Source organism: Amphibalanus amphitrite, unplaced genomic scaffold, assembly GCF_019059575.1.
Source record: "Amphibalanus amphitrite isolate SeventyFive unplaced genomic scaffold, NRLGWU_Aamphi_draft 001324F_arrow, whole genome shotgun sequence".
In the NCBI taxonomy this organism is placed as follows: Eukaryota; Metazoa; Arthropoda; class Thecostraca; order Balanomorpha; family Balanidae; genus Amphibalanus; species Amphibalanus amphitrite.
Window position 1 is genome coordinate 1 of NW_024882817.1, and position 14,414 is coordinate 14,414.

Genomic DNA, 14,414 nt, shown 5'->3' on the forward strand with positions numbered 1-14,414 from the left:
TTTGGGAGAGAGCTGATATCCAAAGGAAAATTATTTTGCACTCTCGTCCCCATTTTTTAAGAGCTATTCTCCACTCCCAGTTTTACTGACGGCAAGCATTTGGGTGGATGGTTATTTTACATCCTACAATCTGTCACACTTTTATACCTATAAATGTTCGCCATTGCTCCTTTCCCACTCTTTTTGGGCCTTATGTGACTGACAGTATTCCACTCTTATCCCCCTTTTGGGTGAGGAATTTCCCCCTCCAGTACCCAAGCGAAAATACAATTTGGGACACTGTCCTGACAGGCCATTAGCTAAGCTAAGCCCTGCCTTTTTGACCGCGGGAGCCGCGGCAGTCGCAGACACTTTAACAGGGCCCGAACGGCTGGCAGCCTCAGACGTTCAAACCCGGACTCCATCCGATTACCCCCCTCCCGCACCTACCTTGCACTCCGTCGCTGCTGCAGCTCTTGATCCGCCCGGTGAGCACCTCGTGTCGACGTACGGCCGGAACACCACGTAGCGGAACGTGGTGCGACTGTGCGAGGCGCCGTCACCGGGCAGGATGAAGACTCCTCCAGTTTGACGATGTCGTGCAGCGCGATACACAGGCCCACCGAGTACAGGACGCGGTTGGAGAGCTTGAAGTTCAGCTCCTCGGTGATGGCCTCGGTGAGCAGTTTGTGAACTACCACCACGGAGGGATGCGCACCACGTCCTGCAGTTTGGCTAGGATGAACATGATGGAGCCGCTGATGTGAAGACAGGAAGACTGCAGAGGAAAAGGCATACATGAACATAAATTAGCAGTTACAATAGGGCGAGAGTAGTTTTATTTGAGGTAAGCAAACAACATTATGTTAGCTTTTGTTTTGAACAGACGAGCAGAACAACAGGTAAATAATAAGTAATGCTTTGTTAAAATGGATGAACTATTTATTGCATATCAACAGTGGCCTGTGGGAAACATTTAAATGATTTAAGATAAGATAATTAACCCTCGCCCGCACATGCCATTTTCCCATCCTAGAACGCACATGGGGGGGTGGTTGCCACCCCCCCCCCCCGCGCCATTTCGTTCCTGTTGGAGATAGAGCTTAGCAGTAAAGACCAAAAAGATTCTTTGGGAAGAGACGAATCCAATGATACCCAGTTTTACCTTCTCAGGTCAGTCATTGACCTTCCAGGTCAGGTCAAACTAAAAAATGTTGCTGTTTTGGGTCACCGTTGGATATCAAGTGCGCTGCTTAGCAAATACCGATGACGATGCTGTTTTCTGGTGCCAAGCCAGCTAGAACCTCTTTGTCACACTATCCGACCAGAATTTTGCTGCTGAGGTCATTTCAGGTCAAGTTAGGTCAAGGTCAATTATAAGTGTTTGTATGTCTGTGTGTGTCTGTGTGTATACTGATGTGTGCACCGATTGTTTTTGGGTCCATATCACATGAAATCATGATCTGAGAAGCTTTTACCAAAAATGCAGTCAAAAAAACTTCACAAAAAGTAAATTCAGCTTGCCTAAAACGCAATTATCTTAAATGACCTAGGTTGACCTTGACCCTGACCTTGACCCCTGTACATCGTCGAACAACATGTTCCATGATAGGTGGGAGGTAAGACTGGCAAAAAAGGCCGAAATCAGGGTGTCAAAAGCTCACAAGGCCCATGGCAAACGCAAGATGTTGAGAATTGGCCATTTGGGTCATGACATGACCTGAAAAACAAGGTCATATCTCCGAAACCAAAAATCACAGAAACTTGAAATTTTCAGTGGACATCAAGAAAGGATAGACGAGCAGCTATACGAAAAATCAGCCTTCTAGCTCTAAAAATGTTGAGTGCAGAGCAGAAAGACTGCCTGGGGGGGTGGCAACCACCCCCCCCCCCCCCATGTGCGGGCGAGGGTTAAGAAAGGTCAAGGTTATCCCTGCATTTATTTGTTGATTTACTCACTTGTTGTTACTTGTTGGGGGAACAATTCAACAAAATCCAAACATAACACAAACATTAAAAAAAAATGTCAAAACGAACAAGATACAACCAACGATATTCCAAAATAAAAGTAAAAACAATAAAATCTAACACGGTCAACACACGTGGCGAAGAAATGTTGACTGCGCCAGTTATGTATTTTATCAGTCAGATTCGTCTCATATGGCAGCAACAAATAGAGGGATATGGACACGACTTTTCTGAATCACTGGCAACGGCGCAGACACGCTTTCATTGACATCCACGGTTCCATGACAACTGAACCAGTGACAACTGAACCAGGACAACTGAACCAGTGACAACTGAATCAGGGACAACTGAACCAGTGACAGCTGAACCAGGGACAACTGAACCAGTGACAACTGAACCAGGGACAACTGAACCAGTGACAACTGAACCAGTGACAACTGAACCAGGGACAACTGAACCAGTGACAACTGAACCAGTGGACAACTGAACCAGTGGACAACTGAACCAGTGGACAACTGAACCAGTAGACAACTGAACCAGTGACAACTGAACCAGTGACAACTGAACCAGTGACAACTGAACCAGTGACAACTGAACCAGTGACAACTGAACCAGTGACAACTGAACCAGTGGACAACTGAACCAGTGACAACTGAACCAGTGACAACTGAACCAGTGACAACAGAACCACTAACCAGTAGCCCAGCAAGCAATTTTACTCCGGGCCTAAGCAGGCTGGAGTGCGGCTTGCCCGATATTTTTAGTCGGGCTAAAGTCGGTTAGCGCTTGGGCTAAAGACTAAAGTCGGCGTATGACACAAAAACGCCGACTAAAGCCAATGCTCTGCCGGAGGTATGCCATCTGGGCCTCTCGGCGAGCTCAGGACAGCCGTTGTTTAGCCCTAGTTGTGCGACGTTTGGCGTAAGCCCGATGTAAGCCCGAGCAGTGAATCCATTTATATACCGGAGATTCCTCTGGGCCCAGGCGGGCTGAACTCTGCCAAGCCCACGTTGCGTGCCCTGTCTGTCCCGAGTTAGGCCATCAAAGTGAATATTGTTTATACGTTGCTAACTATTCGGGCGTCCCAAGTGCAGGCGTAACGGTAACCACACCAGAGTGCTGTTCACGGGCACCTGCGGTAGCTGCGGCTCGGCGGTCAGCCGGGTAATGACGTCACAGAAAGTGGGGATGGGGCGGGTGGTGTGACGTCATACGGCTGCGGCCGGCTGCGGTCGCCTGCGTCTCCTGCGGTCGAAACGATCCAACCGCAGCGGCCGCAGGAACCATTTGTCATGCAAAGTGGCGCGGCAGTTGCGCATTCGTGTAACTTGGGCGGAAAATTGACACGGCCGCCTCAGACGAACGCGTGATGACGTGCGCACAAGTGGGCGGGACTTACAGCCTGCGATCTACCGCAGCTACCGCAGTTACCGCAGGTGTCCATGAACAGCACTCAGCTCGCGACCACCAGGCTCTGTCAGCCCTGTCAGCCGTCGTGCGGCTCTCGGACGGACACTCTAATAGATCGGACACAGATCAATTGGCAGACCGGCAGATTGGCACAGACCGTCCGCCCAGCCACGCGCTACCTTATACCTATACAGCGCAGGCCGCAGTAGGTACGACATTAGTTGTTTCTGGTTCAGTTGTCCGCTGGTTCAGTCGTCCACTAGTTCAGTTGCCATACTGGTTCAGTTGTCACTGGTTCAGTTGTCACTGGTTCAGTTGTCCACTGGTTCAGTTGTCCACTGGTTCAGTTGTCACTGGTTCAGTTGTCACTGGTTCAGTTGTCATACTGGTTCAGTTGTCATACTGGTTCAGTTGTCACTGGTTCAGTTGTCACTGGTTCAGTTGTCACTGGTTCAGTTGTCGCTGGTTCAGTTGTCACTGGTTCAGTTGTCACTGGTTCAGTTGTCTACTGGTTCAGTTGTCCACTGGTTCAGTTGTCCACTGGTTCGGTTGTCACTGGTTCAGTTGTCCCTGGTTCAGTTGTCACTGGTTCAGTTGTCACTGGTTCAGTTGTCGCTGGTTCAGTTGTCACTGGTTCAGTTGTCGCTGGTTCAGTTGTCACTGGCTCAGTTGTCACTGGTTCAGTTGTCCCTGGTTCAGTTTTACTGGTTCAGTTGTCCCTGGTTCAGTTGTCACTGGTTCAGTTGTCTGCCTACCGACATCCACTATGAAAGGAACACGCCCGCCACGGTCTGTTGTAAAATGCTAAAAAAGGGCCTCGAAATAGCTCCGTAAAATTTGGTTGGATCATCTAAGGTTTTATTTTTCCGAGGCTTATGCTCCCGGCATGAAGAATATGCGTCGACAACGTAAACCCAACAATCCAGCGGCCTATAAATAAATCGCACTGTTTATTGATGTATTGTGTCACGAGAACAAACCACAGAGGATCTTCACAGTCGCGCGCGGAGGTCAAGTTTATTCATTACCCCTGCCCGACCACCCCCTTCCCCTACAGCTCCCATCTCTGCCTTCCCTTTGCAGTTCCAAGACAGGGCGCGCTGCTGCTCAATTACAGTAGATGGCCTGCGGTCAGCAGCACACCGCCCCACAACGGCACACCGTCAGAACGAGAACATAACGATACGGCTTGCTGTCACGTCATTTTGACTCTAGGTCTGACGTCATGCAAATCCTCACAGAGAATTTCTTGCATCAGGAGGAGGTGCTCGTTCGCCAGTCATTCTCACATCGCTAATGCGTTGGTGCGCTGACACGACCAATAAAACACAGGCCTCAAGTGCAAACCAATTCACTCTCGCCCTCGGCCCGACCACCCATACACAACGAAACGCATTTGCTAATAACATACGAAATACGGCACCGCACTGAACTGCTTTAGATGGCGCTGTAGTCGCACTAAACTAGTACAGGTGGCGCTGTGGTCGCACTGACATCTTACAGATGGCGCTGCGATCGCCCTTGCCGGCGCCCCATCCGCCTGGAACGCACACCGATCCTACGTCGAAACCGAGGCAAGAAAAGAACCGACACCGCGCCACATTCGTCCCACCGCACCGCGTAATTTGTAGCGCCGCATACACCACACGTGCCGCACTGGCCACAGATACTCCAGTTTTGACAAGCATCCGAGGTGACAAAGCCAATTTTCAAAACCGGCGCGAAATTCACAGGGGGTGAACAAGAAAGCATTTGGATTTTGGATATCATCTGCACCACCTAGCATGTTCTCAGGAAAATATAGTCAGGCGAGCTTTACCCTGCATAGGAGTCGGGCGGAATGAAACCAGACTGAGCTCTGGTGATAGGACGATTAAGAAAATTATGGATGAAAGTACATCGACGAACAAACGTAGAAGGAAGGAGGGGAAATCATGAAGGGAAACATCAGAGGAAGAACCATTTAGAGCAGCACACAGGAAGAAAAATCAGCTAGAGCCAAGGTATTTGGACAACGCCATAGGTGACACCCGACGTCCAGATTTAGTAGCAGACGCCGAATCAGTTGACGGGCAGTGACAAGCCTGGCGGCGGCGGCGGCGGCGGCGGCGATCTCAGCGGCTAGGATCCGATCAGGGCGATCGAGCTGGGGTTGGAGAAGGGCCCTCTCCGGCGGAAGCTATCCTCGGCGCGCACGGCAAAGTGGTACTTGTGGCCCTCCTGGAACTGAAACGCACAGAGACGAGCGTAGTCAGATAAACGCCTAATGTAGGTACAACGCAGAATGAGACCGTGAAATGAAAATCACAAATTATTCCCTCATTGAACCCAGTTAAACATTAATCATAATTTGAACCGGGCAATTGACTCAAAGTTGCCATCAGGCTGCTCATTTCATACATAAAGCCATTAAAATACAGTTCACTAATTTTAAAATAACATAAAGAGCAAACACCTTTGGTGCGTTTTCATCCAACTGTTGAAAATATCTTAAAAGCATCAAGACTGGTAACTCATTATATCATAACCCTCCCACCACACGATACTCCCCTCATATCCCCCTCCCTCCCTTCCCGCGCGCGCACATACCTGTGTCAGTGTGCAGGCCATGGGCAGCGGCAGGGCGCGCACGTCGCCCACTTTTTTCCACGGGTTGGCGCGCAGGTTGACCGGTCCGGCCTCCTGGTAAGCGAACAGGTGGTAGCTGACCACAGTGGCGTGGCGAGAGGTCAGCTCCATGTTCCACGAAAGCACGATACCTGCGAGAAGGGGAGGGTAAGGTCAGGTCAGGTCAGGTCAGGTCAGGACCGGTCAGCGAGCCATGAGAAAATGAAAGCTGGCAGAGGCGTGAGGTCAGGTCAGTCTTATGTTCCACGAGAGAACGACATCTAGGTGAGGGGGTCTGGTCAGGTCAGGTCAGCTCTCTTTATATCCACGGGAAGACATCAAGACCTGAGGGGAGCGTCAGGTCAGGCCAGGTCAGTCCTAAGCTCAAGAGCATGCCTGGAAAAGGGTCAGGTCAAACCAGATCATACCAGGTTAACTTTATCCAGATAATGCACCATGAGAGGATGCCGGGGCAGAGTCAATTTTTTACAACACTACAAAGATTGATCTAGAGTGGGGTCAAAATGGCTGGTGTTTTTTATGTGGCAGTTTCTGTGTCGTAGTAAGGTACCAATACAATCCGAGTCTGCGAGCTCTAGTGTAAATAATGAAACAGGTAAAAATCAGTACTGAGGCCAGTTTTACCAACGGAAAAAATAGCCCCTGCCGGAATTATTTGCCTAAAGACCGCTTCACATACGGAGCGTAAACGCGACGGGCACGTGAGCGGATAGGGCTTTACCGTTTACGCTCCGTACAGTAGGTCTATTAAAAAAGTCCCCGGCACCAGTGGGCGCTGCCTTCGCTGAGCCGAACCCCCGTCTGCCTGTCCCATATCGCGCCGGTATCAGGTCAGGAAGGGTCAGCGGGACGCTCGGTCCGGCCCGCGGGCGGTGGACGGGCGGCCGGTAACGCTTTCCACCAGCCAGCTGTAGAATCCGACAAACGGGACGGCCACCGCTCAGCGCAGCGAAACCGGTGTTAAAGAATGGCAGTAGATGTTCATGGCCGATGAGATAGTCATTGTTAGCCCGTGCCCCACATGAATGCCTAGACTCTCACGCCCTGTTGGAGGGGAAATGGGGATTGAGGATCATTCTTATAACTCAGCTTTGGGCATTTAAGTGGTATTCGAAGTAGCGTCAAAAGTAGCAAAAAGAAGAAAAAAATGCTTCAGCTAATTTTGGATCCGGTCATAGCCAGAGGTCATGTCACTAGAGGTCATCGATGGTAAAATTTTGCTTAGACAGGGTGCGTTGTGCGCACCGGTGCATTGGGTTTCCAATTTCCATGGAAACATCAACAGACTCGGAAGCTCGCAACAGGGGCGCGGGAACTACTTTCCGACTGGGGGCACACCATAATAGAGATCAACCTAGGGTCCCCCCAAATCTAGTTTTCTCACCGGTTTTAGGCCACTTATTTTTCATCTCTCGGCTTTTTCAACAAAAAAGAAAACATTTGCAAAACAATGTGGTATTCCGTCTCAAAGCTGTGGGGGCACCGCCCCCACGGCCCCAGAGTTGGGGGGGGGGGGGCAAGCTGCACCCACTGCCCCCCCCCCCCCCCCCCCGGCTCCCGCACCTACGGCTCGCAACGCTAGCGTGGAGCCCAATTCATATCAACCGCCGCAACAATGCAGCAGCGCAGCGCAGCGTGCTGCAGCGCGGGGCCGTGAAACACCGCCCAGGGCTACCCATGTGTCAGGGCAATCCAACCCACGTGATGGGCTCGGCCCCAGCGGAGCATGAGGTCCAGGACTCCCGCCCAGGCCCCCTGTCTCCTCCTAATTCCTATCATCCTTCCCACTCTGAAATCGACCGAAGAGCTTAACCTAACACAACAATCAGCTCGTTTACCGCTATGTCTGAAATCTGAATAATATTGTCAGATTGAATTAGGGTCAACGGCTTAGCATGTAAATAACAACAACTGCCACCATCGGTATTATTATTTTTTTAAATAAATTTAGTCCGAACCTTTTGATGGGAAGGATTCACAAGGACAGAGCCACCGCTAAGCAAAGCTTGTTGCGATGACCCTGCCCTCTACCCTCCGATCACGCAATTCCGGTGCTATGGCAGAATTTAGAGTCCAAAGTTTAACGTGCGCACAAAGCCGCGCACGGCCGGTCCCCTCCCAGACTTCACCTGGCTACGGCCAGGTGAAGATTATGAAGATTATGAGAAAACCAATTGCTTTTCCACAAACACTTTAAAGTTTTTAGCTTAAAACTTGCATGAAATTAATTTTACCAGCCTCTTCGTTCCTCTTATCAAAACGCTTCGAATGAATCGCAAGTTTATCTTTAAAGGTCATTTGAAAAATTTGGCCTATGTTAAAAGACATGACCTGACCAGAAATGGTCATAGCATAGCAGGATATTAGATCCGTATCGTGGAACTTTACAAACACTTCAGATGATTTCATAACTAAGCATGTCTATCAAAAATAATTATTACATGGCTCATATGTAAGCTGGGTGTGTGAACATGCTTGCGGTTATGTTGAACGCAACTGATAATGTTCTGTTGGCCACATTTTCTATATTTAATTTAGCCTCCCGAATTTCATATTTTTGTTAATGACACCTTCACGATGTCGAGAAAAAAAAAAACGCTTAGGAGATTTTTAGGAACGCAGCCTGAGATACATTCAGCATAAGGAAGGTTCAAGGGTGCTAGATTCCTTCCGTCATCGCTATCCTCAGGAAAAACCAATCTGCATCGCCCCTACATAGACTTCATGCTTCCCTCTCTGGACTGGAGGTCACCCCACCAGCCAACCTGTAGTTGATGTCGGATCCATTCCAGGACACATAATCCTCTTCGGGTGACCGTTTGGGAGACGGCTGGACCGTCCCGACAGGGCAATCGTCCCACGGGGAACAGTCTCGCTTTCGCAGATCACCGTCGCTGGCTCGCACAACCCAATTACTACACCACAGCATAGTTATGTCATAGCTCTGCAAGGGCCTTTTCAGACCAAAAAAGATGGCCCCCAACAAAACAAACAATTTTCTCATTCAGTATTGTATCTCATCAAGCACCACATGTTTTCAGAGTATAGTTCCGTCCAAAAAAGCGCAGTTCAATTTTCTCCCATTGACTTGAGTTGACCCGGCCTTTCTGTCAACAATGTCAAACTTGCAAAATAAACGTTTCAAATACATATACTGTTGCCCATTAAAATCGCTGAAAGTTCTGAAGCGATCGGTTAGTCGGTGTATTTACCGACTAATATTGGTTATAGTCGTATTGGTAGATATCATGAGATATATATTGGTAGATATGATGAGCACAGGAACTTTCCTTGAGGTAAGGTCACTTGACGTAACCTGATGTTATGACCTTGAATTGAAAGACTTGGGCGGGAAAAAATGGGTCATTTGAAATATCAAAATGCTAGATTTTAACAATAATTGCAAACACTATCCCGGCCAAATAGTGAGTGAGAAGGGAGCGATTCCCCGACCCCATGTTTAGCTCCTATAATTGAGCTAGCTGCTAGAACCTCGCGGAAAAAACGAGCGCTTCCGTTGTTACGTGACGTAGCGACTGGCACCCCATTTTAAAATATCAGTGACCTCTTAGGGCAGGTCAAGGGCCCCAAGGCATTTGCTAGGTTCTTGGTAAATAACTAAACGCATTATCGTCATTTCAATACAATCGTGTTTTCTATTCTCAGATGCGTCGATTTTTTTTTTTACGTGAAGCAAGTTAGGATGTTTTGTTTACCTCAGGTCACTGTCATGTTAGGACAGCGCAGGTCACGAAGCTGTTGAAAGGAGGACATGTTGCATAACATTTGATTCGACAAGTCTTGCAAAGTCCATTGATGGCTGTCCAGACCGTCCAGACTGGCTAGCTCATTTTGATCGGGAGTTATTGACGAAACACTCCTATGACACAAGTGACGTCATAAATGACGTCACGCAAGGTGAACAATGCAAAAGTGAAGCATTAGACCTTGCCAAGAATGTATGAAGTCACGATTTCATGTGCTTGAGGTATAGTTTCAGATTATTTCCGAAGCCACATTAACAGCTTCCATAATTCCCCATTATGCTTATACGACACTAAGTGCATTGCGGATTGCATCATTTTATAACCGACAACCGTTCAGAGGTTTACCTAAGATATAGTTAGGAGTGATCTGACCTGAAAACGTGGTTGATGTCAAGTGATCCGGCTTGATTGAAATGTAAGGCATGTGAAATGTCAGCCTTCTATCATCAGTGTGCTTTGAGCTACCGCAAAAAAAATGCATGGTGGAGGCATCCACCCCTTCTTCTCGGCCGGCGAGGGTAAACCTCGCTTCGAATTATTGCAGATAATGATGTGACCGAAAACAAAGCATTATTCTGTGTCTAGAACGGCCGCTGACTTGTTGGACAAGATCTCCAATCTTAATTCGCTAGATAGGAATAAAATACTCGGTATGTGATACATATAGTTATACCCCTCGATTTGCCCTCGCGCTAAGTCTATTCTAATCATCACTGCCGCTTTTTTATCCGAGATGCTGTCGCCGCTAAACGGGTTGTTTTGTTTGCTTGCTTGCGCTGAATGGCCATTACAGATTATTGAAGGATTATGATAAAATAGGAATGAGGCAAGGGAGGATATGCACTGCAGGTGTTTGATTTAGATCACAAAGGCATCATTTCAGGCATCGTGCAGAGTCATTATCTTCCCCTCCTCTGCACAGCGGCATCTCTGCGCCCCACACACTGCGTCCTCACTCCACGGCCGGCCGCCGCCAACTGACCCACTCGCCGGGCGCCGCGACCTGACCCGTGTCGCTGCCGCGGCCTGCGCAATAGAGTCGGGGCTGGAATCCGGGGGTTCGGCCGGCCGGCCGCCTCTGGAGCGGGGGACTTTTTTAGTAGACCTACTGTACGTGAAGCGGTCTTTAGGCAAAAAATTCCGGCAGGCGGCTATTTTTCTGTTGGTAAAACTGGCCTTTGCACAAGCAATGAGACGGCTAAAATCTATAATAGCACTTCTGCCATAAGTCATAACACACAATACTCCCTGACCCCTCCCTGATTTTTGTTGTCTCCTCATCGCCAGATTGATCCGTTTATAACATTTACTGGCATTGTTAGTGAACGCCCTCCTTCACCTTCCCCTGGTTCCCGATTTGCCGAGTGCGTGCAAGGATTAACAACGTCATGGCGATATTATGTAGGGTAAATGTGTGATGGGCAGTGCTGTCAAGTTCTGTTTCTCTAACCATGACTCAATATTGACTTAGATCAACTAAAAAAGCTGACAATTCATGTATTTCATATAACATAGGTACTGCATATGTTCACTAGTTTACAACACATTACGCAACTTACATTTGGTTCTCAAAACCGAAATTCACAGCGCATTAGACATACTAAAAATACACACACGCCGTTCTCTATTCAGAAAATGAACATCGCTAAAACGAGCCACATAGCAAACCCGATGATTTGACACCAATGACGAGTCGAGTACGGGGTCATTTCTACAAGCTATCACGGGAGTAAATAATGAAAAGAGAATAGAATATACAGAAGACAAACCATGCAAGTTCAGAAAGAATCGCAGGTACACCAAAAAAAAAATATAGACAGAAGGGCAAGGTAGACAGAAGATGTCGAGGAGGACCCTCAACTAACGCTGGCAAAAAAAAAAAAAAATGCATCACAGTGAAGAAGTATTTCATCATCTCCGGCGAAGAAAGCGCAGAACACACAGATCATGACATCTGATGATTTGCCGGAATCTAAATAATTCGGATCGTGGAACTATAAAGAACCATAAAAGACGCACGAGACGGTTTACAAGAATCAAATCAGTTTCACGACAGTGATCTAAGGCAGGCGACACAAATACAATGCATTACAAAAGCACGCCGTGAAATCCACAATAAATACCATGGCGCACACGAGCAGTTGGCACCAGGTGACCGATTTCGCAATTCAGCGCCTCATCCAAAGGCTAGCTGAAGAGCACGGAAGAGTACAAGGCTTCATCACGTCTTTTTCACGGCTTTCTTCTTCACCGGCTGTCTTTGTTTAAGACCATACAAAATATTATACCGCTGATTATTTGTATACTTGTCTGCATCCTGTTTGTTGATGCGGTGTATATTGATCATATGGCGCCGCAGATGATAGGCCGTGGAGTAAACGTTCTGACACAGCGGACATCGCGTCCTCCCCGAGTGTTTCACCGAGTGGGCGGTAAGACTGCCGAGACTGGCGTAGCTGGCGGGACACTCGTCACACTTGTACGGAGCGCTGCCGTGGTCTGAACTGGCGCCGCCCCTGCGCTGGGATGTGCCAGGCTCGCTCGGGTTGGTAGAAGCTACCGGTTGAGCTGCCGCCCCCGCACTGCTCGTGCTGGGCTTGCTCCCCTGCTGCGCTGCGCCGGGGTTGCTCGTGCTGGGCTCGCTCCTTTGCTGCGCTGCGCCGGGGTTATTCAGGGGTAGACTATTGGTCGGTGATATAATCAGACCCTTTGGCGCGATCTTGACGGGGCCCTGTCGTGGTGTGACCGGGGAGTACAGCCTGTTCTTGACCGGACTGATCCGGTTTGCCGTAATGGGGGTGGATATGCCGCTATTCACTGCCCCCAGGATATAATAGCGGTTCTTCACCGTCCATACCGAGGTGCTAGGAGCGCATGAGCTGTCTTGGCTTGTCGGCTGAGGTGTACTCTGGTCGTTCGAGCCAGCTGGTTCACTTAATTTCTGTTGAACTGACGCGTTCTGGTTGCTTGAGCCGGGCCCACTTGTCTCCCGAGAAACACTCGGATTGTTCAAACCGTCTTGGCTTTTCTGTTGATGTGATACACAATGATTCTTCGAGCTTGTCTGTTGAGATGAGCCCTGGTTCTTCCTGTTTGCCCCGCTGGTCTGCTGTGAGTACGCATCAAGGTCGATCCGAGAGAGTCTAACAATCGGTTGTAAAGACGCGCCCTGGTTCCTCGGGCCGGTCTTACTCGTCTGCTGCTCTGCTGTACTCGTCTTGCCTGATGTACTCCGGTCCCTTTGATCGTCTTGGCTAGCCTGTTGAGCTGATCTGTCCGTGTTCTTCGAGCTGATCTCGCTTGTCCCCTGTAATGAACCCGGGTCGCTCGGCTCGATCTTCACTGTCGGTTGTGGGGTACTCGCGTCGCTGGAGCCGGCCTCGCCTGTGCCTGGGTCGCTCGGCTCGATCTTCACTGTCGGTTGTGCGGTGCTCTGGTCGCTCGCGTCAGCTTCGTCCGCCCGCTCTGACGTGCCCGGGTCGCTCGGGACGGTCTCGCTCGCCCACTCTGGTGTCTCCGTGCCGCTCGCGTCCGTCTTGCCGGCACCTGCCAAAGAGCCGGTCCCGGCTCTTGAGGCCGCCTCACCAAACAATCTCCACAGTTCAGACAAACCAACGACCCTTCTGCGCCAAACAATGTCCGTACTCAATGCCAAATGGCTGCTCTTGGGCCTCACAATGTTCGCATTCCGTACTTCGACTGTTCCGAGCTCAAAAAGATTCATATTCAGAGCAAAGCGATTGTTCTGAGCCAGCGGATGGCTGAGGTTAGGTCAGCTCAGATCAGGTCAGGTGAGGTCAAGCCAGGTTAGGTCGCGCCGGGTCAGGTCAAACAAGAGAGGAAAAGTCTCCCCAAGGAAAAGGAAAAGACTCCCGTTTCTGCCTAGGAATATTGCATTGTGAGGACAATGATAGATTGTACTTCCAAATTGCGTAAGGCGTGATATGAGCTCGGATGAAATGTGTGTTATAAACACCGTCTCTTCGAGTAATTACAACTCAGATGGAAAAAGAAAATACCGGAATACAACATATAACATAACTCTGCCAGAGAATTCAGAGACTAGTGTGCACTGTTACTGAAGACAGGTCGACGGAGCACCTACTGGCGAGGAAAATGAACGGAAGGATCGCTTTCCCTTTTCCTTCAATCCCAGCCGATTTGGAAGACTGAGATAAAACGCAAATTAAAGACATTCTATCCCGGCGTCACACAATCATGCCGATCACAACCAACATGAGATCTGCCAAACTTCAGCTCTCTTTACCAGCTCATCCCTCCCTCTCTCCCTCTCCCTCTCTCTCTCTCCCTCTCTCTCTCTCTCCCTCCTTCCCTCTCTCTCTCTCTCTCTCTCTCTCTCTCTCTCTCTCTCTCTCTCCTCTCTCTCCTCTCTCCCTCTCTCTCCCTCTCTCTCCCTCTCTCTCCCTCTCTCTCCCTCCCTCCCATCTCTCACCGTTGGCTCGTCGGGTGACTTTGAGCAGGGGCGGCGGTGGCAGCAGCTGGCCCGTGTGTACGGCCGGGTTCGGCGGCGTGACTGGGAACGGTGCCGGATGTTTGAGCCGGATCGGCGTCATACCGGCACCGACGCGGGTCACCGGCTGTGGACGGGGAGGGGGGGGGAGGGTCAGTGGGGGTGGGTGGGACAAGGGTCGATCTGATCAT

General features: G+C 49.6%; 2 protein-coding genes across 4 annotated transcripts in view; both read right to left on the reverse strand.

Moving 5' to 3' along the window:
- Positions 1 to 429: 429 nt before the first annotated feature.
- Positions 430 to 2,084, reverse strand: LOC122372154 (DNA-directed RNA polymerase III subunit RPC8-like; the record flags this gene model as incomplete). The annotated part of the gene is given in 5 exon segments (XM_043349037.1): positions 430 to 478; positions 481 to 557; positions 560 to 680; positions 683 to 757; positions 1,939 to 2,084. Coding segments are annotated over 4 exon segments (292 nt in total), but the record flags the coding sequence as incomplete, so codon positions are not given.
- A 2,217-nt stretch (positions 2,085 to 4,301) lies between these two features.
- The window catches only part of LOC122372160 (activating transcription factor 7-interacting protein 1-like), a 28,274-nt gene continuing 18,161 nt past the window's right edge, over positions 4,302 to 14,414 (reverse strand). For all 3 annotated transcript variants that reach the window (XM_043349046.1, XM_043349047.1, XM_043349045.1), the window contains 3 exons: positions 14,206 to 14,350; positions 5,947 to 6,116; positions 4,302 to 5,583 (listed from right to left, as the gene is read on the reverse strand). In XM_043349046.1, the coding sequence (XP_043204981.1) occupies positions 5,479 to 5,583; positions 5,947 to 6,116; positions 14,206 to 14,350 (420 nt within the window). In that variant the 3' untranslated portion in view covers positions 4,302 to 5,478. The remainder of the gene's footprint in view (positions 5,584 to 5,946; positions 6,117 to 14,205; positions 14,351 to 14,414) is intronic.